This window comes from Nyctereutes procyonoides, unplaced genomic scaffold (assembly GCF_905146905.1).
Source record: "Nyctereutes procyonoides isolate TBG_1078 unplaced genomic scaffold, NYPRO_anot_genome, whole genome shotgun sequence".
Classification (NCBI taxonomy): domain Eukaryota; kingdom Metazoa; phylum Chordata; class Mammalia; order Carnivora; family Canidae; genus Nyctereutes; species Nyctereutes procyonoides.
This window is the reverse complement of record NW_026575120.1, coordinates 45,857,675-45,882,109: the sequence shown is the minus strand read 5'-3', so window position 1 is coordinate 45,882,109 and position 24,435 is coordinate 45,857,675. Positions and strand designations below refer to the sequence as shown.

Genomic DNA, 24,435 nt, shown 5'->3' with positions numbered 1-24,435 from the left:
GAAAAGATTAAAAACAAGCAAATAGAATTATAAGAACTGAGAAGTACAATAAGTGGAATTTAAAAACTAAATATATAAGTTTACCATCAGAACAGATATATAAAGAGGGAAAGGTGGAATGGAAAAGAAATCAATAGAAAATATCCAGAATAAAATCAGAGGATACATAAGGACAGAAATATAGAAAAGCCATGAGGCAAAGTTACATGGGTGGCTCAGCATCTGCCTCTTGGTTTCAGTTCAGTTCATGATCTCAGGATCCTGAGATTGAGCCCCAAGTCAGGCTCCAAGCTGGGCATGGAGTGTGCTTGGGATTCTCTCTCTCCCGCTCTCTGCCTTTCCCAAATCCCACTTGCACGCATACTCTCTATACAAAAAAAATTATTAATTAAAATAAAATAAAAATAGAAGCAGGAAAGGACCTGAACAGACATTTCTTTTAAGAAGATATCCAGATGGCCATAGACACATGAAAAGAAGTTCAACATCACTGATAATCAAGGAAATGCAAATTAAAACCACGATGAGAAGGGCATCTGGGTGGCCCAGTGGTTGAGTGTCTGCCTTTGGCTCAGGTCATGATACCAGGGTCCTGGGATCGAGTCCCACATCAGGCTCCTTACAGGGAGCCTGCTTCTCCCTCTGCCTGTGTCTCTGCCTTGCTGTGTCTCTCGTGAATAAATAGAATAAAATCTTTTAAAAATAGTAAAAAATAAATAAAACCACAATTAGCTATCACCTTCCACCTGTCAGATGGCTAGACTCAAAAAGACAAGAAATAACAAGTGTTAGTTAGCAAAGATATAGAGAAAAAGAAACCCTCGTGCCCTGTCAGTGGGAATGCAAATTGGTGCAGTCACTGTAGAAAACAGCATGTAGGTTCCTCAAAAGATTAAAAATAAAAATACCATATGAAAAAAAAAATACCATATGATCCAGTAATTCCAGTACTGGGTATTGACCTGAAGAAAACAAAAACACTAACTCAAAAAGATACACACACATCCTTAGGTTTATTGTAGCATTATTTACAATAGCAAAGATATGGAAGCAGCCCAACTGCCAGTGATAGATGAATGTATAAAGAAGATAAGATGGATAGATATATGCAATGGAATACTACTCAGGCACAAAAAAGGATGAGATCTTGCCATCTGCAATGACATAGATGGAGCTAGAGGGTGTTATGCTAAGTGAAATAAGTCAAGCAGAGAGAATGATTTTGCTCATAGGTAGAATCTAAAAAAAAAAAACAAAACTAATTGAACACATAAAAGCAGAAACAGACCCATAAATGCAGAGAATGAACAGGTGGTTGCCAAAGGGGAAGGGAGTGGAAGGATGGACAAAATGGGTTAAAGGGAGTGGGAGTACAGGCTTCCTGTCATGGGATGAGTAAGCCATGGGGTTGAAAGGTACAGCACAGGGGACAGAGCCAACATACTAAGGTAGCCTGTATGGTGACAGACGGTTGCTACATTCGTGGTGAGCACAGCATGATGTATACAGTTGTCAAATCACTATGTTTTACACCAGAAACTAATGTTTCAGAGAAATAAACACTGTGTGTCAACTATTCTTCAATTTAAACACAAGGAAAATTTAAGTTTTAAAAAGGATAAAAAAAAATCTCCAAAACCAAAGTTAAACGACATATGAGCAAGTGATGTAACTACATTTATTACTATTCTTGTTGCTTGAGCCTTCACGTGAAGGCGTGTATATATCCTTCTGTATTTCATTTTCCCTGTTAACCACTTAGGTTTCATTAATACCCACGATGGTGAGACTATCCCACAGTCCCCACTTGTGTAGCACTGATCACTGGACGCATCCGATAATGCTGGGAAGGGTACAGGGGCTGTTTGCTCATTTTACAAGCCCTCTAAGGCGAGAGGCTTTGTAGGAACAAAGGCACAATCCTTTCCATGTAGGACACGTCCCCCTCCAGGTGCATGTCGCTAACCCCCTGCTCTTCCACAGACCCAGTGCACAAGGCAAGCTGGTTATCAGGTAGATGCCAGGCAAGGTCAGATGTCTGAAATATTAACTTCCAAGTTAAACCACATGCTCGTGATTAGATAGCGTCAAGCATTTTTATGGTTGATTACTGGTGATCAGTATTTACTGGGCAATTTTTTTAAATATAGGCATAATACCGAGAAAGAGATGAGTAGGTATGACTGTTTCCCTAAGAAAGTACCCACGGGAGGGTAAAACGTAGGTAAGTACTATCATAAAGCGTGCCGGTCTAAAGCAGAGGTGTATAGGGACCACCCCGAAACGCCTCAAGAGGAAACAGCAGTGCATCAGCTGAATAAATGTCAAAAGGTGTTTGCTTCTTCCCAAAGGAAGAAGGCTAAGTGGCCATGCAGCAATTAGGAAGAAGACGACAAGGACCCAGGGCAACGAAACATAAACGCAGACAGAGGGTCACTAGCTTTCACTAGCCAGAGGGTCAGAGGCGCAGTCGTGGGAACCACTGCACAGGGCAGGTACGAGAAGGTGCAGGTAACAGGTGCAGGGACACTTGCTTACAGCCAGGGCGCCCGAAGCAAGGCGCCTGGTGTCCCTTACACGCTCACACGGGAGGGGACTGCGACCATTTCCCTCCCTGCAAATCCACTCCACCTGACATGTGATCCCTTCCATGTGGGGAGTCCTTTTTCTTTTATTTTCCTGAGACAAACCAGAACACATCAGTAAAGAAATTAGAGTTTCTACCACTTATAACAGACTTTCATGGAATCTGTCATTTTAACCGTTGCCAGTGTAAGGAAGGTGTCACTGGTCCTCTTCCTCCTGTGGGGCCTGAAGACTAGGATGCCCTGGCGCCCTCCGTGCGCTATCGTTGCTGCCTTTCAAATTGTTACTCGTTTATCAGGAGAGTTTTCCCATTGTGTGGAAACCAGGTTTCGTTAATTACGTTTTCCTGGCCTTGGCATAAACGAGGCATCAGATAAAGAGAGGCTAACTGAACGTAAGGCACAAAAGCGGATGTTGAAGAACCAGAAAGTTTTAGATCCCCCTTCTGGGACTCAGGTGAGCACACCATGTGACGAGAAAGCCGCACAGCGGAGAGCAGGAGCTAGACGCTCCCAAAGCTGAAGCTCGAAGGCACGGGAACCTTTCACTCCGATGGCTTGAACTCAAACCTTCATTAGCTCACAAATGAACAACGTCTGAGTGCTTCACCTCCTACCTAGTGAATGTTTATTCAGATTATAAAACAACAATTGTTGGCACAACCGACCCCCTCTGCTCGAGAGAAGCTGAGCATTTTTACAAGCAAGAGAGTGCGTTGGCAAAGTGGTGGCAAGGCTCGCCCTGCTAATACTAACTCTGTCCTGAATGCAACTAATGCTCTCAGCTTCACTATTTTCCAACATTTCAGTTCAGTTTTCCAACATCCAACCATAATTAATTTTTTTGAATAGAATGCAAGTTGGGCAGACTAGTTTAAGTGACATTCACTCAGACTAGGGCATTATGATGTAGTAGATTGGAAAGTTTAAAACAATATTTTCATGGACCCACCTTTTGGCCTTTCCCTCTTTTCTCTGATTCCTCGTGAGGTCTGGTGAGGTCCCCACAGGCTCCCGTTGAGCCCTCCAAAACATCATGCCTGGTTGGTCCATTTTTAACACCTGAAACCCAAGAGATTTGAAGACTGGTTAGAACTTTACGTGGACTGAATACGAATGCAACTTAACAACATAAAAATTTAAAAATTAATTCATGCGTACTGGTAACATGAAAGCACTAGTCCTTTGAAATAAACAACACATACTTGCTCTGTGAAGTCTATTTAGAACTTTCGGTTTATTCCACTACAATCTCCCAAGCAAGCAATTCGCTTAACTCAAGGGTCAGAAACAATTTTGCCTGTCGGGTGACAATGTCCCAGTTTTACAGTGTCCCATTCGTCCAGCGGATAATGCAAGAAAATGTAGGCCCATACCTTATCAGCTATTCAAACTCCAACTTTTAGGTCTTTACGTAATGATCAAGGTTCTTACATAATGATCAAAACTGAACTCAGATTAAGCAGTTCTGCGATAAAGGAAGTAAGTAATCCTAGCATTTGGGTCAGATTTACTCTAGAAAACCGTCTTCAGTACAGTACAGGGCTTTAGGTTTCAATCTACAAATGAGAGATGATTCTACTCCCCACAAATTTCCGCCTCGGACAAGCATCTTGCCACGAAGACACACAAACCAAAAAAAGACACTAATCAAGTGAAATGTGGTTCCATTAGACGCGAAAGTGTGGAAATCCCACGTAGCCCATAATGAAGTGTGAAGTGTCTCCTTTGAATTGCTACATCTTTATACAGCGCTCCTCATCTCTCTTTCTCCTGAGATAGTTTGCCTCGTATATGACTTAACTAGTATTCTGAAGGAAGACTAAAAATACCAGCCATCACTTTTGTGGTCTCAACAGAATAACGCACAAAAGGCAAAGAGGGGGCTAAGGGATACTCAGGTCCCAGGCACAGCAAAGGGATGGTCAGTCATCCTATACAACCCACCATCCACATCATCCAACCAGTCAGTCACTGATGCTCTTATCAACAATCAGAGGTTGCAAGATGCACACACACAGATCCTACTCTTATGGAGTTTACAACCAAGTAAGACAATGTAGACACCGACAGTGACCATAATACAAGGCAAAAATACACTACGTGCCCTCAGGAACTAAAGATCCTATCACATGGGAACCACTGCCTTGCGAAATACTTCAAATAAAATAGGATGCTCTAGTAAAACAGATAGGATTAACTTTAGAGGGTCCGATTTGAAAGTTTTAACTCTTCTTTCAAAAATAGGATTCCAGTTAAGTGAAAAAAAAAAAAAGCACAACAGGTAAATAATTTTTTGAATTCAAACTAGTTGCTGTTATTTGCAGCTTGGACCCTAAAGATGTGTTAAGGCCGGGTTCTGAACGACCTTATACTCAATCCTAACACTAAAATCCCTTTTGGAGACAGGCAAACCAATCAACACATGTGGACCCCACTAGCCCCTCAACAATCTTTTATATCTGACGAATCTTCCACTTCTCTTCCAGCAAGCTAACACAGACCTTACTGAGGAGATGGGTTAGTGGACCGTGTCTTCTTCGATTGATAGTCTGTTATAAGATACAGCTAAGCTAAATTTCTTTTACTCCTTTTGAAGGTAAGAGCATCTATCTATGCATTACTTTTCACAACATCCCACAATCACTGCTTGAAAATGCCGAGAACTTCTAATCTCTAGGGCAGGACATGGAGAGAGTGTTTTTTATCTTTAAGATCTAAGATGACAAGTAATTACAATATTAGAATGAATACAAATCGTACCCACTATTCATTTTTTTTTCTTTTTAAGATTTTATTTATTTATTCATGAGAGACAGAGAGAGAGAGAGAGAGAGAGAGAGAGAGGCAAAGACACAGGCAGAGGGAGAAGCAGGCTCCATGCAGGGATGTGGGACCTGATCCCGGGTTTCCAGGATCAGGCCCTGGGCTGAAGGCAGGCACTAAACCACTGAGCCACCCAGGGATCCCCATTTTTTCTTTAAAAAAAAAAAAACCCTAAATGTTTACTCAAAGCAAGAGTATATAAAGAAAAGTCTATATAAGAAAAGAAGAGGGGATGCCTGTGTGGCTTGGCAGTTGAGCATCTGCTTTTGACTCAGGGCGTGATCCCAGTTCAGGGATTGAGTCCCACATCAGGATCCCTGTGAGGAACCTGCTTCTCCCTCTGCCTATGTCTCTGCCTTTCTCTGTGTGTCTCTCATGAATAAATAAAATTGTTAAAAAAAAAAAAAAAAGAAAGAAAGAAGAGGACTACAGATATCATTTGGCATCCAATGCACTCCTGCTATTGCACCCTAAGTTCACTGCCTGCTAGGGTGTCTGCGTCAAAAGAGATTGTTACGGCCACATGCTTTGGTTCTAGCCGAGAACAATAATTTTGTGAGGCATTTTGTAAACAAACATCTAAAAGATGTATTATGACCTTTTAAAACTTAAGACTAATGTCGCTAGTGACATTCTTCACACATAATGTAATCACAAGATGACATGCGTCGATCTTCCTCAACTTAGGACTAGGTTACATGCAGATAAATGTATTCGTGATAAGTTGAAAACATCGGCCGTTAAAATGCACTTAATGCACCTAACCTGGGGAGCATCTCGGCGCAGCCCGGCCGACCTTAACCACGCTCGGAACATGTACAAGAGGCCACGTTTGGCCAACCGAAGTTCTCTTGTGAGTTGGGCACACAGCCTATTTATAAAATACTTTTTATAAAAAAGTATTGAGCATCTCGTGTAATTTAATGAATAGTGCACTGGAAGTGACAAACAGAATGGTCGTATGAGGAGAGGAGGGCTGGCGGTGTGCGGGTCATGGACCGCCTGACTGAGCGCTGGCCTGGGGGCTACGGCTCACTGCGGCCCCGCAGCACAGGACAGTAGAGAAATTGTGGCCTAGTTGCTTGGTACAGTAGTAATTCACACTTTCTCTTAAAAAGAATATGCAAAATATTGACTGAATACCTATGACTTAAATGGACTTTAGTTCTTATTAAATATATAGGAAATTTTTTTTAAAAATTTAAACCCTAACCAAATATATATATATATATATATTTGACAAAGAGAAAGAGAGAGACCAAAAGCCAGGGGAGCAGCAGCAGAGGGAGGGAGTAGCAGGCGCCCCGCTGAGCAGGGAGCCCCATGTGAGGCTCATCCCAGGACTCTGAGATCATGACCTGAGCTGAAGGCAGATGCTTAACTGACTGAGCCACCCAGGTGCCCCTATACATGAAATATTTTAGATTAATTCCATTTAAAAAATGGTATACCTCCTTCTGATTCAATGAGACGTATCACATGCATCAATAAGATAATCAAACTTTCTCATATGGTTGCAAAATCAATCAGAAGCTATAAAAGCGATCTCTACCGTGGGATTATGAATCATGCAGAAATATACAAAAATGCACCTTTTACTATTACTATAGCATTTCTGCCTCTAAGCCCCATAGTGAGCCATAGTAATCCTTCTCTAAGCAGACAGTACTATCCATCGTGCGTGTTCCTGCAAAGCCAAGAGGAAGCCTCATAATCCTTCCTAACACAGAGGTACCGGCGGTGACCACTAACCACCCCAAGTCGGTCAGACGCTACGTGTTCTATCACAGGGATGAATGCACTAAGAACATCGTACTACGAAGGCTGTCACGAAACTAAAAATACGTACTTGAGCAGACTATGTAATACGAGTATGGGCACCAATTCACCTCCATCCAAAACACCCACTACGCGAGAGGCCAGCCAACAGGCTAGGAACTACCACACTCGAGAGACAGCTCTTAGAAATCCTGGCCCATTGTTATTAGATGTTTTTCTAACTGGCGAAATGGATCAAAGAAATGAGCTACACTTGGTGATGTCATCAGTTTGTTAATCAACATACTGGATGTCAGAAATGTTTGCCCACTTAAATTCATGGCTTCCAGAGAACTGGACTGGCTGTTACAGGGGATCCCTCTACCCCAGCATGAGCTGCAGCTGTATCCCTGAGGGTAAATGGCCCTATGAGAAGCTGCAGGGTCAAAATATCTGGTGGCCTGATGGTGACAAGGTTACAGAAACACAACCCTAGCATTTTGTCTGTGGCTACTACACCGGACAAGGTATGGAGAGTTCACCCGAAGGACAAGACCTGGGACTTCAGCATACAGGTCTATGTTGTGGACAGGTCTCCATCTGCTTGCCCGTAAATATTTGATGTCTGTGTCTGAGACTAGAAGAGTGCTCACCTTCATCATCCTCTAGTAACTGACAACTACTACCTGTGAAAAAGAACCTAAGAGTTGGACACAATCTGCTTAGATACGGCACGTGTCTATACGGACGTGTAAATTTTATGAAGCACAGCCAAGAAGGTTGTCTGTTAAACCGATGGACAAGAGTGAGGGTGTGGGTATGAAGAGGATTTCCTCCTGCTTTTGCCAGTGGCCACGTAGCACGACTGCAACCACCTCAGCCACCTGAGTCGCTGAGAAACAAGTAGGAGCCAACTATGTGCTGATTCGGCACGACCGGTCAGCTTTGGTTTACTTGGCAACTAAAACCAGTCTCAGGAAGCTCGTCTGCAGATCGAAGGCGAGCGGTGCCATGGGTGGTGAAAAGTCATCTCAACATCAGGCGGCTTTATGCACTTTTCGTCCTGTGGCATCAGGAGCGAGATCCCCACTCCCAGGCAGACCCGGTGAGGGCCTATCTACTGCACTCAAGCTACGGTTCCGGGTTTCCCAGGCCTCGATGCAAGAACGTCCACTCAACTGCACAACAGAGGAGCCTCACGGGCGGGGATTCATCTGAGCACACAGAGAGCCACCTATCAGGTGAAGAGTCTGACCGATTTCCATAAACGCCTTCCGTGCACTGAACATGCTCCGTGAAAGCCGTCAGCTAATGGGCTGGTATCCATATCCGGCGGTACCTGGCTGCATGAAAAGGCATTTTCAAAAGGGAAACACATAAAATCCTATTGTGCATCTGCCTCAGTGAATGTTTGCAATCAATTTTGATGACGGGAACACTCGATCTGAACCCCAATTAGGTAAAAAGGTATTCGTCTCCCGAAAATAGAATTCTGTTCTTCTCATGAGACTTGTATCTCAAAAACACTGCATTCAATTTTATCTGAGTTGTGTCATAAAAATTTTGTAGGAATGTCTTTTTTTTTTTCTCTTTATGTAAGTAAGTACCTACATACCTTAATTTTGCCTTCTGGTTTACAAAGCCTGAAATAGTTATTATCTGATTCATCAGAGAAAAAAATTCATTGACCCCTGAAGTGGATTATATTTTTAAAAAATGAAGTTAGATCACTCAAATGATACCAATATGGAACTGACATTTGAGAAAAGCGAGTCTTAAGGGGGCGCCTGGGTGGTGTGGTCAGTGAAGCGTCCGACTCTTGGTCTCAGGGTTGTGAGATCGAGCCCTGTGTCGGGCTCCATGCTCAGCTTAAGATTCTCTCTCTCTCCCTCTCCCCCTGCCCCTAAGCCCTGACTCATGTGCTCTTTCTCCCTCAAATAAATAAATAAGGAGACCTTAATAAGGTAATATAATCCTGTATATGCAAGCTCCAAGCGGCCCCGGGTGCTGGCTGCCTAACTCCTTTCTTGCCAGCCCCCCTTCAGCCCGCTGGCACGCAGCCTCACAGGCTCTGTGCAGGTCCTGCCAACATCTCTCCCTGAGGTCGCGTGCACCGGCGGCTTCCGCAGGCTGAAACGTGAGCGCAGCAGGCCCAGCGCTATGTGCCCTTGGATGCCAGGCCTGCCGCCGTGCCCGCGGTCGCCCACTGTGCCTTCCTCGTGCGGCACGACCTCTGTGCACAGCGCACACTGTTCCCTCCTAGGCCGTCGCCTGGCAAGCCGACCGGCGGGTGCCCGGGGGAGCCACCAGGGGGACACAAGCAAGCAGGACGACGGGAAGTTTACTCTGTACCAGCTTCTATTACAGCGAACGTATAGTATTTGCATATGGTTTCTAACATGAGAGAAGTTTAAGAAGAAAACAATTTACCAGTTAATGCAATTTCAGAGATTATTTTTTAAAAAGACAAAATTACGGGGTTCTCCCTCTAATCCTGTTCTCTTCCTACTTATTGGTGAATCTTCTCTGTGACGTGTGACCTTTACTGCACACCGTGCAGTCTTCCGTGGATATCGACAAGGGCAATGAGCACAAGTCAACTGAAAGCAGAAATGGAAAAAAAGCCTTTTATTTCAACATAGAAGAGCGGGCAGTATCGCCCGCCGCACAGTGTTTTCCCGGCTCCGCGGTTCCAGCACGCATGGACTGCCTAACGGAAGCTGCCGACTCGAGGCTTCCGTCTGCGGCTGCCTCCCAGACAGAGGCCGGATACCTGGGGGCTGGTGGCAGACAACCTAACACGTCAGGCGGTGTTGATCGTATCACCATGAAACTGGGGACCAGATTTCGGCCAGAGAACGCGTAGGTCTCTCCCGCCCCAGGACGCAAGGATCTTGTCTCTGTGGAATGAAAGAACACAAGGCGACGCCAAGGGGCATCTTTACAGGGAGCACGACGAGTGTGCGGCTGCACCCCGCGGTGCGACAGCTCCGTCGCCTGATGCTGAAATCCCAAGTGCCCCGCTGGAACGTCCCATGCCGGCCCCTCAGGGTCGTCCCGGGGCCCCAGGCCCCCGGGGGCTGTGGACGCGGGGTGAGTCCTACAACATCCTGCCCCAAGGACAACTGCACTCTTCTTAGCAACGCTGGGGTTACGGCGTGCACCATGCTGTCTGAAACCAGCCTTTTTCACTTAATTTATATTTGCATGCCATTAAATATTTTTCAAAGCCTTTTAAAATAAACAAGATAAAAACTGAGAAAAATGAGAATGTAAGCTTTAAGAACAGGATATTCTTAACTACCAAAACAATTCTATATATCTACTGATTTATATTGACCTTAGAGTCAACATGATTTTAAAATAAATATTTTGAAAACACATACTAAGCCTAACTCAACATAAAATATTAGTTTGTCAAGTTTTATGTATTTTCAGAAAGCTAGGATACAAAAATAAAGTTAAAAACATACACAATTAATTCTTTACTGAGACTATTTTGGGGACTTCTACCCAAGGAAAAGATAGACATCAGTGATTATTATTTCCATACACGTAACTTCTCCATCTTGAAAACGGTGATTAAAATCATGGCGAGAACAGACATTGTAATGAAGAGTAAACTTGGGTCTTGTGAAAATCTTAGCCTAATCTTTAGGTAATGATTACAGTTCAAGATCTCATCGCTTTTGACTGCTGAAATTTATTTGTGCTCATAATCAGGACGTGTGAAATGTTTCCTATTGTTGCCACTTTTGCTACGTTTCTACAATTACAGAGTTGTTTTGATGGTCACAATTAAATTACACAAAGGAGAAAATCTACTTAAGTGATACACTTAAAGCAAAATAAATAGAAGCCAAACAAGGCCTGATACAGTGAACTTCTTACCCTGGGCAAAAATGCCAGTTTTTTTTTTTCTTTGTAACTAACACCGCCCAAAGTTTCTTCAAAATAAATACTGGTAACAGATTTACACATTTACTTATTTATACTTTCTCTTTTCTTGATGGAGTCAATGCCTACACTGCCTTAACGTCCCTGAAATAAATAGCTTCCGACACTCTAGCAGGGGGTCTCTGCGCCGTGCGACCTAAGAGGCTCCAGAGACCAGGAAGCGGCCACTCTGGTCACTGCGCACAGTAGGCATCACATGCTCTCGGCATCTGCGCAGAAAGGCCTGGGGGAGATGCATTCCGGACAGTAGGTTTGACCGGAGTGCCCAGAAAAGCCAGAGGGTGGAAAGGCACCTACCTATCCCTAAAGAATGCATCACTGGAAAATATCACACACACATTATTTAAAATTAAAAAAAGGAAAAAAGGAACTATTTTAATTAGAAAGAGGGCGACGATGTTACAAGACGGATGCGACAAAGGTAGCTGTAAAGGAGATTCACATACTTCCATCACGTCCCGTGGATGAGTGTTCCTTGTCTCCTGCAGGCATGTCCACTGTACCTTCACTCACAAAACCACACTGCACTTCACCGCCAGAGGAGCTCCACGGGCGAGAAGCACGATCTTCCTTCTGCGTGCTTCTCACGTCCACCGATCCTTTCATTTCTGCGCTGCTTCCTTCCAGAGGAGTTAAATCGCCATGAAGTCCTTCCCCTCCGTGTGCCTCTGGCGGAGCGAGCTCCTCGTCTACGTGAGAGCAGCCTTCCCCAGCCGGGTGCCCACGTTCTCTCTGAGGAGCGGCAGCCTGTTGACAACAGCCTGGGGCGTCTTCAGCGGCACCCGTTCCGTCAGAGGTCAGGCGACCCCTCATCGCGTCTGCTGGCTTGTGTGTAGGTTTCTGAAGACTGGAGCTAGTTTTTGCTGGGACACCGGTGACAACATCCACTGACCTGGGGTGTTTGCTGAGGCAGGAAAAGTCACACATCTGCAGTATGTTTCTTCTCTCCCTCTGAGAAAGTCCTCTGCAGCTGAACTGAGCAGGGCCTGCGGATGGCTGAGGTCCAGGGAGAAGAGCCTCTGAACTCCTTTCCTTAAGATTATCAGGTGAAAAATAATCATCGTACGAGGACACCTCGCCGCCAGGAGCCTCGACAGCAGGCCAGGATGTGAACGGCAGGCGACCTCCCGACTTCCACAGCTGCACTTGTGGCCCGGCAGCCTTCCCACTGCACCTCTTCTTCCGCAGTCTTTCTTCTGGGTGGGAATTTGAGCTCACGGATACTCTTTTTCTCTTTGCCGGAGAGCTCTTGGATCGTGAATGTCCTGAAGGGCGGCATTTGCTTGCAGATGGCACAGGGGACAAATTATGTTTCTCGTCAAGCCCCTCCCTGGCTGCTCCCTCCGACTGCTGCTTGTCAGGGGTGACCACTTCAGCTGCAGGATCTCTCTGCCCACGAATCTCTTCTTTGGAAAGACCACCCGTGGGCTTCTGAGGAGTTAACTGACAGAGGTAACCGGGAGATGCCAATGAAGGGACATGACTTGTCTTCAGCTCAGGCGAAGAAACACACACATCACTTTTAACTTGGTCCACAAATCCTGCCAGCTTCTCTTCCTGACTTCCACATCCCGTCTTTCCACAAAGATTGTCAAAAGATGAGTTCAGATCATCAGCAAAGGACTCATCTGGGAAATATCAATGAAGAATCAACTTTTAAAATGGTGTAAATTAGCATAAAAGTAACTTTCAGTTAACCCGTAAGGCAATACTTCTTAAACACAGCCAATGGTTAAAAAGAGTATGACCGATCCTGGTTCTTCTCATTTCCACCTGAGGACACCTTTCAGGCCAGCATTCTTCACTAAGGAACCTGGGCACTGATGGCGACTGTAGGAAGGGCAGGGACAAACCTCTAAAACCACTATGCTCACTTTCTAAACACTCAAACGCATGTGCACTTCCTCCCAGGAAGAGCATTCATACCTGGTCACTAAATTCTCAAGGAGGTCGATAATTCTAAAAGCTAAGAACAAACGCTACTGTCTACGTCCAAGTTCTAGCCTTCCACGAAGCAGCCAACAGAGAGTAAGAGCCCCCCTGACTCCCGTCCTCCACTCAAGTCCTCACGCTGTATTTATACTGAAAAGTGAATCACCTGGTACATCTTAGGGTTCCGACTTCCCATGTATTTTATATGTGTCTTACATCCTGAAAACTGTACACGTTTATGCCTCCAGGCCTTGCCTTCACTCCACACTTTAATCTGGGTCAATCCTATTCAAAAACCCACCTTGGATGTCAAAATCTCTGAACCCTCCCACTTCACCGGGTCTAGTAACACATCCTCCTGTATGCAGAACTCTGCCTGAAGTCCCCAAAAGCATGTGTCATATTATTATTATTATTATTATTCCTATCTGTCCTTCTCACTGACTAGAAGCTCCCAGAGCACAGACATTATTTTCTGGAATCCAAAGCCTCTAACCCAAAACTTGTAAAGGCTCTACCTTAAAGAATGGAGGTAACCAGCAGGGAGCAGAGGGAAGCCCGGGCGGTGGGGTGGCACTGTACCCACACCAAGTCAGGAGCTAGAGATACAGGACTCTGTTAGTATTAGCAGCTCAAGAAGCTTAGCACACTTTTCAGAAAGCTGGCAAGCACTGTGCCATGTCATGAAGCATAAATTCCGAGGTCAGATGCCTAAGTTTGAATCCTGGGTTTGCCACCAACAAACTGTCAACTTTTACGAGCTTCCTGACCCCTCTGGCCTAGTTTTCTCATGACATGGTGGGGGTGACAATGGTATGTACTTTGTGGGTCTAGTGAGAGAATTAGATGAGGTAAAGCACATAAGACACACAGCACCCAAGACAGGAAAAATGGAATCTGTGTTAGCTACGACCAGGCATGTCCAGCTTATATAAAACGAGTGCGAGTATAAAATAAAAAGATGGAGATTATTTAAGACAAATGAGTAAATAATTTTAACACACACCAAAGGGATTAAAGGAACAACCACACTCAAAAAGGAAGCTGTGGATTGAACTCCTAATACCTCCAGGCTGTTTGTCACCTGTCATAGCACGGCCACTGATCTGGGCCCTCCCATAGGCAAAAGTGGGTGCTTCTATCACATTTCTTAACACTCAGTAAAAGGAAAGCTGTATAAGCTGTATAAGCATTATCATTCAAAGTCAAACAAGGGCTCCCACATTTAAAGTGCATATATAAAATAAAACCCTGATTTAATTCTTTCCAATGCTCTGACTCTAGGCAGAAATCCTATCATTTACCCTCTAAAGTTTTCAATGGCCTCTACACACCTCACTGACCCGCTTCAGTCACGTCCCATAGTCACTACACATGGTGTGGAACAAGCAGCTCTCATAGTGTTCTCAGTAAGACACAATTTATACTCCAGGCAAATTAGTACATACAATAATGATTTCTTTTAAAAAATGAGCAATTAATTCTTTGCTAAAAAAATCAAGTGACTACAAGAAAAAAACAAAGGAGCCAAAAGAGAGGTTTAACTCACGTAATTTCTCATGCCCTAATTTTATTACAATACCTATTTTTTATTTTAATACCTGACTTCAGGGTAAAATTCATGAATTCTAGTTTTTAACCAACTGTTCTTAGACATCAGAAGAAATTCCAAATAAGAAAATCATCATATTTTCAAAGTTTAAATATATTGCAGAAAATAAAATAATTTTACCTGAATACAAAGTATTGTGTGAAATGTTCCACGAAGCTTGACATGAGGTATCAGCTGGGTTATTATGAGAGTTTTCAAGCATCTGCGAAGCTGCAAACACAATCAAACACTTCATCAGATACAACTCTGACATGTTAGTAGATGAAGGCATGGTAAGGCTACTCCATCCGCTCGTCCACAACACAAACACTGACCTACATCGGGACTTCATATCCTAGACTGACTATAAAACCATAAACACAAAAAACTCTTACTCAAATCTATTACAGGTAAGATTCATAAAAATAATCCGCATTAATCATTTTATAAAAAGGATTAAATCATAGGATACTTAAAGTTAGAAGAAGTTTTAAGGGACACCTGGGTAGCTCAGTTAAATTTAGCCCTTGACTCTTGGTTTTGGCTCAAGTCATGATCTCAGGGTCCTGGGATCAAGACCCAGGTCAGGCTCTCTGCTCAGCACAGAGTCCACTTCTCCCTTTGCTCCTCCTCCCACTCATGCTCTTGCTCTTTCTCTCATAAATCAATCAACGAATTAATAAAATCTCTAAAACATTTTTAAAGATAACAAAAATACAGAAAAACAAAAACTAATGCCTGAGATACCTAATCTAAAGCAGATTGCCTCAAGAGCCTGATTGATTTGTTTAAAGGAAAGCATCCCAAAAAAATAAAAAATTACAAAGGGACTATAAAAAAATAGGATTCTCAACCTGGCCAATATGTGCTTAAAACATATGTTTTAAAACTATAAACTCCATATATGCTTTAAAAATCTCAATGAAGCATAAGAATTTCTGGAAAAAAATATTAAAGTCTATCTAGCAACAGATAAAAATCTGTTAAAATCAAGAAAGAACTAAAATCTCTAGGTGAAGAGGAAAAAAACCCTTCTACCACAATCTATTCACCAAGCATCTGCCTCCCTCTCACTTTATAAAATGCAAGCACTTACAGGTAGGGGAGAGGTTCTCCCTTTTCTCCTTCATCTCCTGTAACCTCCTCAGCATCATACTATGCTGACCGCTGCACATTTTCGTTGTGGGACTATACATCAGTGAGCCGTTCGATTCAAACAAGAGGACAGGGACATCATTATCTGAAAACAACCAAAACATTTAGCTAAAAACAAGCCTTCTTACTTCCACAATAGGATCCCTTTGGAGGAACGGCCTGTCGCCCACCCCCAGGGGCTTGGTCCCCCCCCCCACATCATTATCTCCCACCACCTACGGTCTATCCTCACCCCCACCGCCCCACCCCCCCAAGAGCAGTAACACTAGCTCTAAAACTGCTGGCTGATGTTTGCCGAGAAACATCCACGTGCTGGGAACCGGGCTGAGCACAATATGGGCACTACTTCACTCAACCTGGCCTGAACCCAGCACATCAGGTGATCAGTACCCCCATTTAAAGATGAAGAAACTGCATTCTGGTTCCTCAATGGTGATGAAGAGCGGCAGAATGCCACCCCAAATGTGACAGTTTGGCATAAGGGTTTTTTTTTTTTTTTTAGCAAAAAGCACTTAAGTCACAGCAAGTGAAAGGAAGGTGCTCTGACCCCCCCCCCCCCCCCCCGCTCCACCCACCACCCCAAGCCTCTTCCTGAGCCAGGAGATAAAACTCCCAACACTTTGTCACCAGAGATGGGGCACTGAGGCCAAGAGAACTCGGTAAAACAGACCTTGTTAAAATAACTCTCCTCCTCCGGTCCCCTTACATCTTACCTTTCCACAACTGCCTCTCTCTGTTCAACATACGCACTAAGGTTCTATCACTACTTTGGGATTTCACCTCCTTTGAGAGCCCCCATGTCACAAAAAAATGTACAAGTGTATATGTTCTTCTCCTATGAACCTGTCTTTTATAACAAGCCCCAGTTGAGAACCCAAGATGCACACAGAAAAGGTCCGCCTCTGACAGTGTTCATTCTAGGTCTCGAAACCACCACCCCTAAGCAACCTTATGCGACCCTCAAGAGACACAGACGTAACTCTGGCTCAGGAGTCCAAGATGTGTGCTCTCCTGGAACCCATATCTTGCATGTGCCCAGGGAGAACTGCAGGGCTCTGACCACCTCCCCTCACCAACCAGTAACAAGACCAAGCATCAAGGTCTTCTTTACAACTCTCAGGCCTCAACAGCTCTAAGCACACTTCTGACAATATGCACACATGCCAGTTATATCTTTAATACCTCACATTTGAAGTGTTTAAAAGGCAATTTTTATTAAGATATAAACTTGATCCAAAAATATAAAATTTTTTATCAGTACCATTTTGCCAAATTCTTTTCAAATAAACCATTACTGGTATAGGAAGAAGGCCCCAAAGCCAAGAGTGTAAAGCTGAAGGAATGCAGTACAGTGCTGACCTGAGGCTGGAGAGACCAGACCACACAGGGCACGCTGTACTGCAGGGCAGGTTATATATAGGGTTTTGTCCTAAATATTTTTCCTTACAATGACACTGAGGAAGTAGATGCCCTGGATGGGATGTGCACCTGACTTGTGATTTACACCCTTCTGACTCAAGTACAGCTGGTGGATGGTTAGGGACACAGTGCCTATAGGGCCCAGTCAGGCAGCCACTAGGAGGGTCCACATGGGGCTGATGCAGGCTTAGAGAATGAACAGTGCAGGAGGCAAGCAGTCATTCAGAAGCACGATCTTGGTGGGAATCCGGCATCAGGCAGAAAAGAGATGTCAAGAGCTACTCCATGAGTGTGGTCGGAGCAGCACAGTAGACCAGTTAGTGGGAGGTTCTTAGGGAGGGACCAGCACAGCATCAAGAGAAAGAGACCTGATTCTCAGGCACTGGGGTGACTCCGCACAAAAACAAAGGATCAAGGCAATGTTTTTAGAAAATCATCTGGCAGCGTTACCTATATAGGCTAAATATTCTAGTCAATTCTGTTGTATTATCATGGCAGATTTAAAATAAAGCTTGATAATTCTACATGAAAAATTTCAAAATACAGAGCAGAGAATCTGTGACATGGCAGTACACACTGCAACAACAAATGAGAGCAATCAGTGCTTCCGTTTCTATCCCATGTGTTATACAGTTCTGTGTTTCAGTGTGCTGGGAATTGCTCTGAAACACTGAATTTAGGTAGTGAAAATGGCAAAAAAAAGAATACAAAAAACACATGGTACTTTAGAGTTTTATGATGTTCTAAAGTATTTTTATAAATCATTAAAAGAATACATCTAGCAAAATAAAAAAGTCCAATTTTAAAAATGGGCAGAAGATCTAAACAAGACATCTTTCCAAAGAAGACATACAAATAGCCAACAGGTACATAAAAAAAGCCAACACCACTCATCATGAAGGGAATGTAAATCAAAATCACAATGAGATTCTAACCACATATTAGAATGTCTACTATCAAAAAGACAAGAAATAATAATATTGGAAAGTATGTGCAGAAATAGAACTCTTGGGCACTCCTGGAAATGTAAATTGGGGCAGCCACTATGGAAAACTCTATGGAGGTTTCTCAAAAAATTAAAAATAGAACTTCCCATATGATCCAGTAATTCTACTTTTGGGTACTTGTATTACCTGAAGGAAATGAAAACATTAAAGAAAAAAAAAACAGGACAACACTAATGCAGACCCATATTTGCATACCCTCATGTTCACTGAAACATTATTTACAATATCCAAGACATGGGAACAACGTACATATTCATCTATGGATTAATGGATAACAAAAATGTGGCAGGTACACACACACACACCACACACACACACACACTCTCAGAGCAATACTGATATTCAGCCATAAAAAAGGAACAAAACCTTGACATTTCTGGCAGCATGGATAGACCTTAGAGAGCATCATGCTAAGTGCAGTAAGTCAGAAAGAGAAAGGAAAAATACTGGATGATATCACTTGTGTGTGGAATCTATTCATAAGATGAGAAAACAAAGAACGGAACCACCAAGCTCATGGATAGAGAGAACAGACTGGTGGTTGTGTGAGGCCCCAGGGTGGGGGGTGGGGGGGTGAGCAAAATGGGTGAAAGGCACAAATTCCCAGTTGTAAAATGACTGAGTCCTGGGGATGCAATGGATGGCATGGTGACTACAGTAACACCGTACTACATATATGAAAGTAGCTGGGAAATTGGGTCTTCAAAGTTCCATCATGAACAAAAGAAAATTTTGTAAGTATGTGTGGTGACAGATGTCAACTGGACTTGTTGTGGTGATCATTTCACAACATACACACACATCGAATCAGGACACCATACACTGGGATCCCTGGGTGGCGCAGCGGTTTGGCGCCTGCCTTTGGCTCAGGGCGCGATCCTGGAGACCCAGGATCGAATCCCATATCGGGCTCCCGGTGCATGGAGCCTGCTTCTCCCTCTGCCTGTGTCTCTGTCTCTCTCTCTCTCTCTCTGTGTGTGTGAATATCATAAATAAATAAATAAATTTAAAAAAAAAAAAAAGACACCATACACTTGAAACTAATGCTATGTCAATTATACTTCAAAAGAAATAGAAATGACTCTATAATTAAACACATGATGACAAAAATTTCCCTACATTTTGATTCCATAGCAGTAGCCTGTTGCTACCTAGGACCAAATGTAGCTCACAGATCTCCTAAACTCATTATGTAATATCCGTGGCCTTGTGTAAGACGCAACCGTAAACAAAGGTGACTGGGCTGCTGCTGTCCAGTGCTGTAAGGTTTTACAAGTAATTCAAGACAAAGGAATCAAGTATCTTGAAGCCAAATGATGCCTACACAGAGAAAAAGAAAATACAAAAACTATATACGATCCAAACAATGTCCATGTGAAAGCATCAGGAACTACTGAAGAGACCAGGCCAGAGGGGTCAAGATTCTGCAGAGGAGGAACAGAGAGGCCAGCTGACAAGCAGTGGATGCTTCTACCCCCAGGAGGATTTATCATTAAAGGGCCTGGGGCAGGAGGCTGAAGGTCCTCTCTGTGACCAGGCAAAGAGCAGTTGCTGAGAAACAAAGACACAAGCAAAGAATTTATCAGTATCAACAAACTGAAGAGAAAACTGAAAGCTTTGTAGCACCAAATCCCACTAGACAGGGCGTAGGAGAAAGCTGGTCCTTGCATGCATGTGATACTATCTTCAAGAAAATTGCTCAATTCTGAAGCTACAAGTGACAAGAATACTAAAAATTAAGCCGAATTCTTCTGTGAAATGGTGGAAAGTTCTCTGTGGTGTGTTTTTGCTGAGACATGAAATGGAAGCTCAGGACCAGCCAGGGGAAGGGATCCTAGTTATCATGCCAGGCTCTCAGTGGAAAGGTCTCAATGGCCACGCTCTGGCATCAATGTCAAACGAGAAGTCTACCAAGCCCTATACCAAAAGTCAGTGAAGCTCAGATTCCAATCAGTCCACATAAAGCCAACAGACCCCACTCCATCTGCTTAGCAGAGGAAACTGGAAACTCTGTGTCTAAGAAAATAATACTGCCTAGAGCTTCAAACATATTTTACAACTAAATGACTTGCCTTCAATTACAAAAACCATCATTCCTACTAAAAGACAGGACCTATACAACAAAAAACAAGAGAAAAAACAATCATACAAAACAAGAGAACAGAGGCATTCTATATATTGCAGATAGAAGAGAAAAAATATGATTTAATCAGAATAACAGGATCAAAAAAAAAACCTGGAAATCCTAGAACTACAAAATAAAGTAACTCCAATTATGAATGCAACAGATAATTTTTACATATTAGTGAACTGTAAAAAAGGTCAATAGACAATATACAAACTGATGCACAGAAGGGAAAAAACAATTCAGGCATCTCTGTGAACCCCAAGTAGGATACTTAAAAAGAAAACTGGGCTGATGAACATAAAATTCAAACTGCTGAAGGCAAAAAATGTAAACAAAAGGCAGTCAAAGTTAAAAGAAAATATACCTTTTAAAAGAGCAGAAATACAATTGTGGACTAATTTGTAAACGGGCATTATGAAAGCCCAAAGACAATGAAATGCATTTCTTCTTTTTTTTTTTTTCAGTTTTACTGAGGTATAACTGACTAAAATTACATATACTTAAGGGGAAATAAAGGAAAGAGTATATTATCTAACACTTCCCTATTCTGGGTAATTAAACAAAAGACAGAGTATTAGGTAAAAATACAAAGTTAGATACAAAATAACAAAGAAATAAAAATGGACTTCTATTAATAGGCCTTCTTAGCCATAATCTGTGTTTCCATAATCATTCCTGAAAGTAAAAAGCTCCATCCACGTGGTGAGTGACCAAGACTCTGGCCGATGAGCTCGGACAGGCGCGGTCCACTGCCTGCAGGCTGGAGCCGGGTCCGCCCAGGCGCCCCTGGCCATCGGGCAGCTGAAACAGATTTCTGGACTCACCCAGACTTCTCTTCTGCCTTTGTAGCTCTGTAGCCATTTTCTCGAATTTCTTCTGAAGCCTTTTATCATGTTCCGGTGTTTTAGGAATAAAATCTTTGGGCTGCATACACTTCCGCTGTGCAAAAAGGACAGGAAAATGAACACTTACTGTATTGCAGCTGCGTGACAAGACAAGCGTTCACACGCTTCTGAGATCCGTTACAACACTGCGTTAAAACCCCACAGAGGCCCTTCTTGCACTGCATGTGAAACAGTAATATTTCTTTTTCTCTGTGCCTCTGTAAGAACAGCAGCAGAGCTGAGAGACTGAATACTGAATACATACACGAGGTAGCTACACTTTCTGAGGCATTTTTCAGAATCCCAGCATTCTTAGTTCCCATGAAGGTCTTTAAACAAAATGAGTCCTTTTCCTTACTTTTGTTACTCTTATAATATCTCTCCTCCTCCTCACCTCAAAATCATGACATGGTAACAAAGTCCGAAAGCAATTATTTTCTAACTACCAAAGAAAAGAACCAACATTGAATCTTGCTTTACTGCCCTTAAATCACAGTAATTCTATTCAGCCAGTAAAACGTAAAAGCTCAAACTACACCTACAAGGTGTGATGAACAGGATGAAGCCCAGTCCAAGGCTAACTTCCAGAGAAAGTCTTGGGTTAACCTTCCCATACCTACACTTGTGTTTCTGATGGAGCTTCTTGTTCTTGTTCTTTATTTAACAAGAATATATGTGTCGGGAAGAAGATTCTTGCTACGAGGAGCTTATACTCTATTAAAGAATGATAGAAACTACACAACATTAATGAGTAAAACAGACTGTATATGTGTCAGGAGGGCTAATTCCAGGAGGCCTGCAACTGGCCTGAACTGTTCTCCCAAAACACACACACAGCATGCAGTGTCCTAATGAACAATGTTGCTTTGTAACCATGAGTCCAAGGCATCTGGGGGCATTTGTACTCCGGAGCTGGTCAACTGCTTGTCACCAATGGGAGGGCTCCTCTGCTGGGGGTGGTCATGTAGCGACAACAGGGGTACGTGACCAGCGCAACACAAGAGTCTCCCCTGGTCCCCAGGGGCTCCACAGACCATTGTCCTTCAGGGTCCTGTGAATATTTGTTAGCAACTGAACCCTAGCTACCTGCCACCATGACTACGGTTCGTCAGAAAGGGCTAAGTGCAACTGATAGAAAGGAATGTAGCGGGCGAGTGGGTCAGGACAGCGGGCACAGTGGGAAGGAATTACCACTGAGGAAGGGACTCTGGCACAACGCCCTCCTCAAGTGAGAAAGTGGTCACGTGCATGAAGGCAGGAGGAAGCGTGTTCCAGAGAGAGGGAAGAGATACGCAGTGCGATGGCTCTAAATTACAAAATACGCTTGGTGAATTTACGAACAGCGAGCAAGAGGGTCAGGCTGGCAGCAGAGTGAGGGAGCGGGAAGCTGAGAACCATGTCAAAGAGCCCAAATTAAAGGGTCTGAAGTCATGTTCGCTTTGCCACTGCACTCAAAGACGGGAAACAGGATGTCTTCAGGCACAAGTGAACCCTGAAATGAAGTGTGTAAGCAGTCACTCCGTATGCTTCAGACCAGGAAAAGTACAAAGATGAATAACATGCAGCACCAGCCACTGTGTCAAGACAGAGGCACTCCTGTCCATGCTGGTGGAAAGCACATGCACATCTGATGCAATCATTTATTTCATTTCTAGACAATTCACTTGGAGAAATAAACTCGAATATGTCACATAAACAATGTGCTTGGAAAAAACCGACAATGATTTAAGGGTGCAAGAATCCAAGAAAGACACATTGATACCACAGAATAAACACAGAAGAGTGAAGGGCTACATATACTGTCAGTAATTCATCAAAAATACACTTTTAAGTGAAGAAAAAAAAACAATCTCCCAGACAATATATGTAACACAGCAGAACCTCATTTGTACAAAATGCGTGTGTGTGTGTAACGTATGTGTACTGAAGACCATCGGATCCACAAGGACCCAAGTCAAACAAAAAACTGCTTATTTTGAGTAAAGAGACATTAAAAGAGTTATTTGCTTTATTGTGTTTAATGTTTTATGATGAAAATATACTCATATCGTTAATGTGTTTTTAAAATAAGTACTTTATTTCTAAAACAGTAGACACAGCCATTGCCTAATGTATCACAGAGAGTGGAGACTTAGAGGCGTTACTTCACCCCTAATCGAATGAGATCTGGACAGAGACTGGAGTTAAGTTTGTCCATCACTGTGCTGCAAATCCCAGCTTGTCCGAGATGAATGTAATGGAGACGCGGGATTCACCATTTACAGAAATCTGAGATGCCCACGGGAACATCTTCTTTAACCTACAGGAAATGTATGCGTCTAGTCTGTCTAAATCAGTTTGGACAAAGCCTGCAAATCTCCTCCCCATCAGGATCCCCATGTGAAAACAAAGTGACTCTGATGTTTCCTAGTAAACCAGTTTACCCTCAAATAAAGAAATCACAATTAAAACTTTTAAAGAATAAAAGAGTGAAAATGTTGTGGATCGAATGTGAATTAGACCTCAAAGGAAAGCAGTGTCTTATGTTTGAACAGCAGATTTATGATAATAAATAACTTAATTATTTAATACATAACGTGGACATTTCTGCATCAAGACTTTTGAGATTTTGTGGCCAAACTGCAAAACAAGGGTATTTTGCTGCAGATGTAACAAACCAAACTCTGAAGCAGTTCTGAGAGCACCTGCCTGTCTGCTGGTCTCTTGGCAACTTTTCGTTTTCCGCTGGCCAAACACAGCAGTTCCACTTTTCACAAATTACACCAAAGCATTTCAAGGATACAGTAATTTTTATAACTTTTTAAAAAACCCTATGTGTAAAGAACAGGATCATCAATTCCAATACTTAAGACACTTCTTGAATATATTCCACAAAGTTTCACTTTCTAGGAACAAAAGAAGGAATCAACTCATAACTGCCACTGTCTATACTGATACCACATACTTACTTTTTTCTTAATCAAGCTTGGTAGGTGTTCCCTGGTATTAGCTGCAGGGAACAGTGACTCATCGATGTGCGCTCCAGCTGTCCTGCATCTGTATAATTAATTGATAGAGCATAATGAGCATCTGTTCCTGTTACAGTCACACAGCATTACGTCGGCATGTGTGTCAGCTAGCGACTGAAGAGACGCATAGGCCATTTTAATAGACGTGTCTTTAAAAGTAAGTACATTTATAACCAAATACAAAG

At 43.0% G+C, this 24,435-nt stretch overlaps 1 protein-coding gene across 5 annotated transcripts in view; it reads right to left on the bottom strand.

Annotated features, from left to right (window-relative positions):
* Window positions 1–24,435, bottom strand: part of MCPH1 (microcephalin 1) — a 229,912-nt gene that overhangs the window by 173,571 nt on the left and 31,906 nt on the right. For all 5 annotated transcript variants that reach the window (XM_055334855.1, XM_055334856.1, XM_055334857.1 and 2 more), the window contains exons 4-9: window positions 24,191–24,278; window positions 21,183–21,297; window positions 15,746–15,889; window positions 14,791–14,880; window positions 11,573–12,754; window positions 3,538–3,647 (exon numbers count right to left, since the gene is read on the bottom strand). In XM_055334855.1, the coding sequence (XP_055190830.1) occupies window positions 3,538–3,647; window positions 11,573–12,754; window positions 14,791–14,880; window positions 15,746–15,889; window positions 21,183–21,297; window positions 24,191–24,278 (1,729 nt within the window). The remainder of the gene's footprint in view (window positions 1–3,537; window positions 3,648–11,572; window positions 12,755–14,790; window positions 14,881–15,745; window positions 15,890–21,182; window positions 21,298–24,190; window positions 24,279–24,435) is intronic.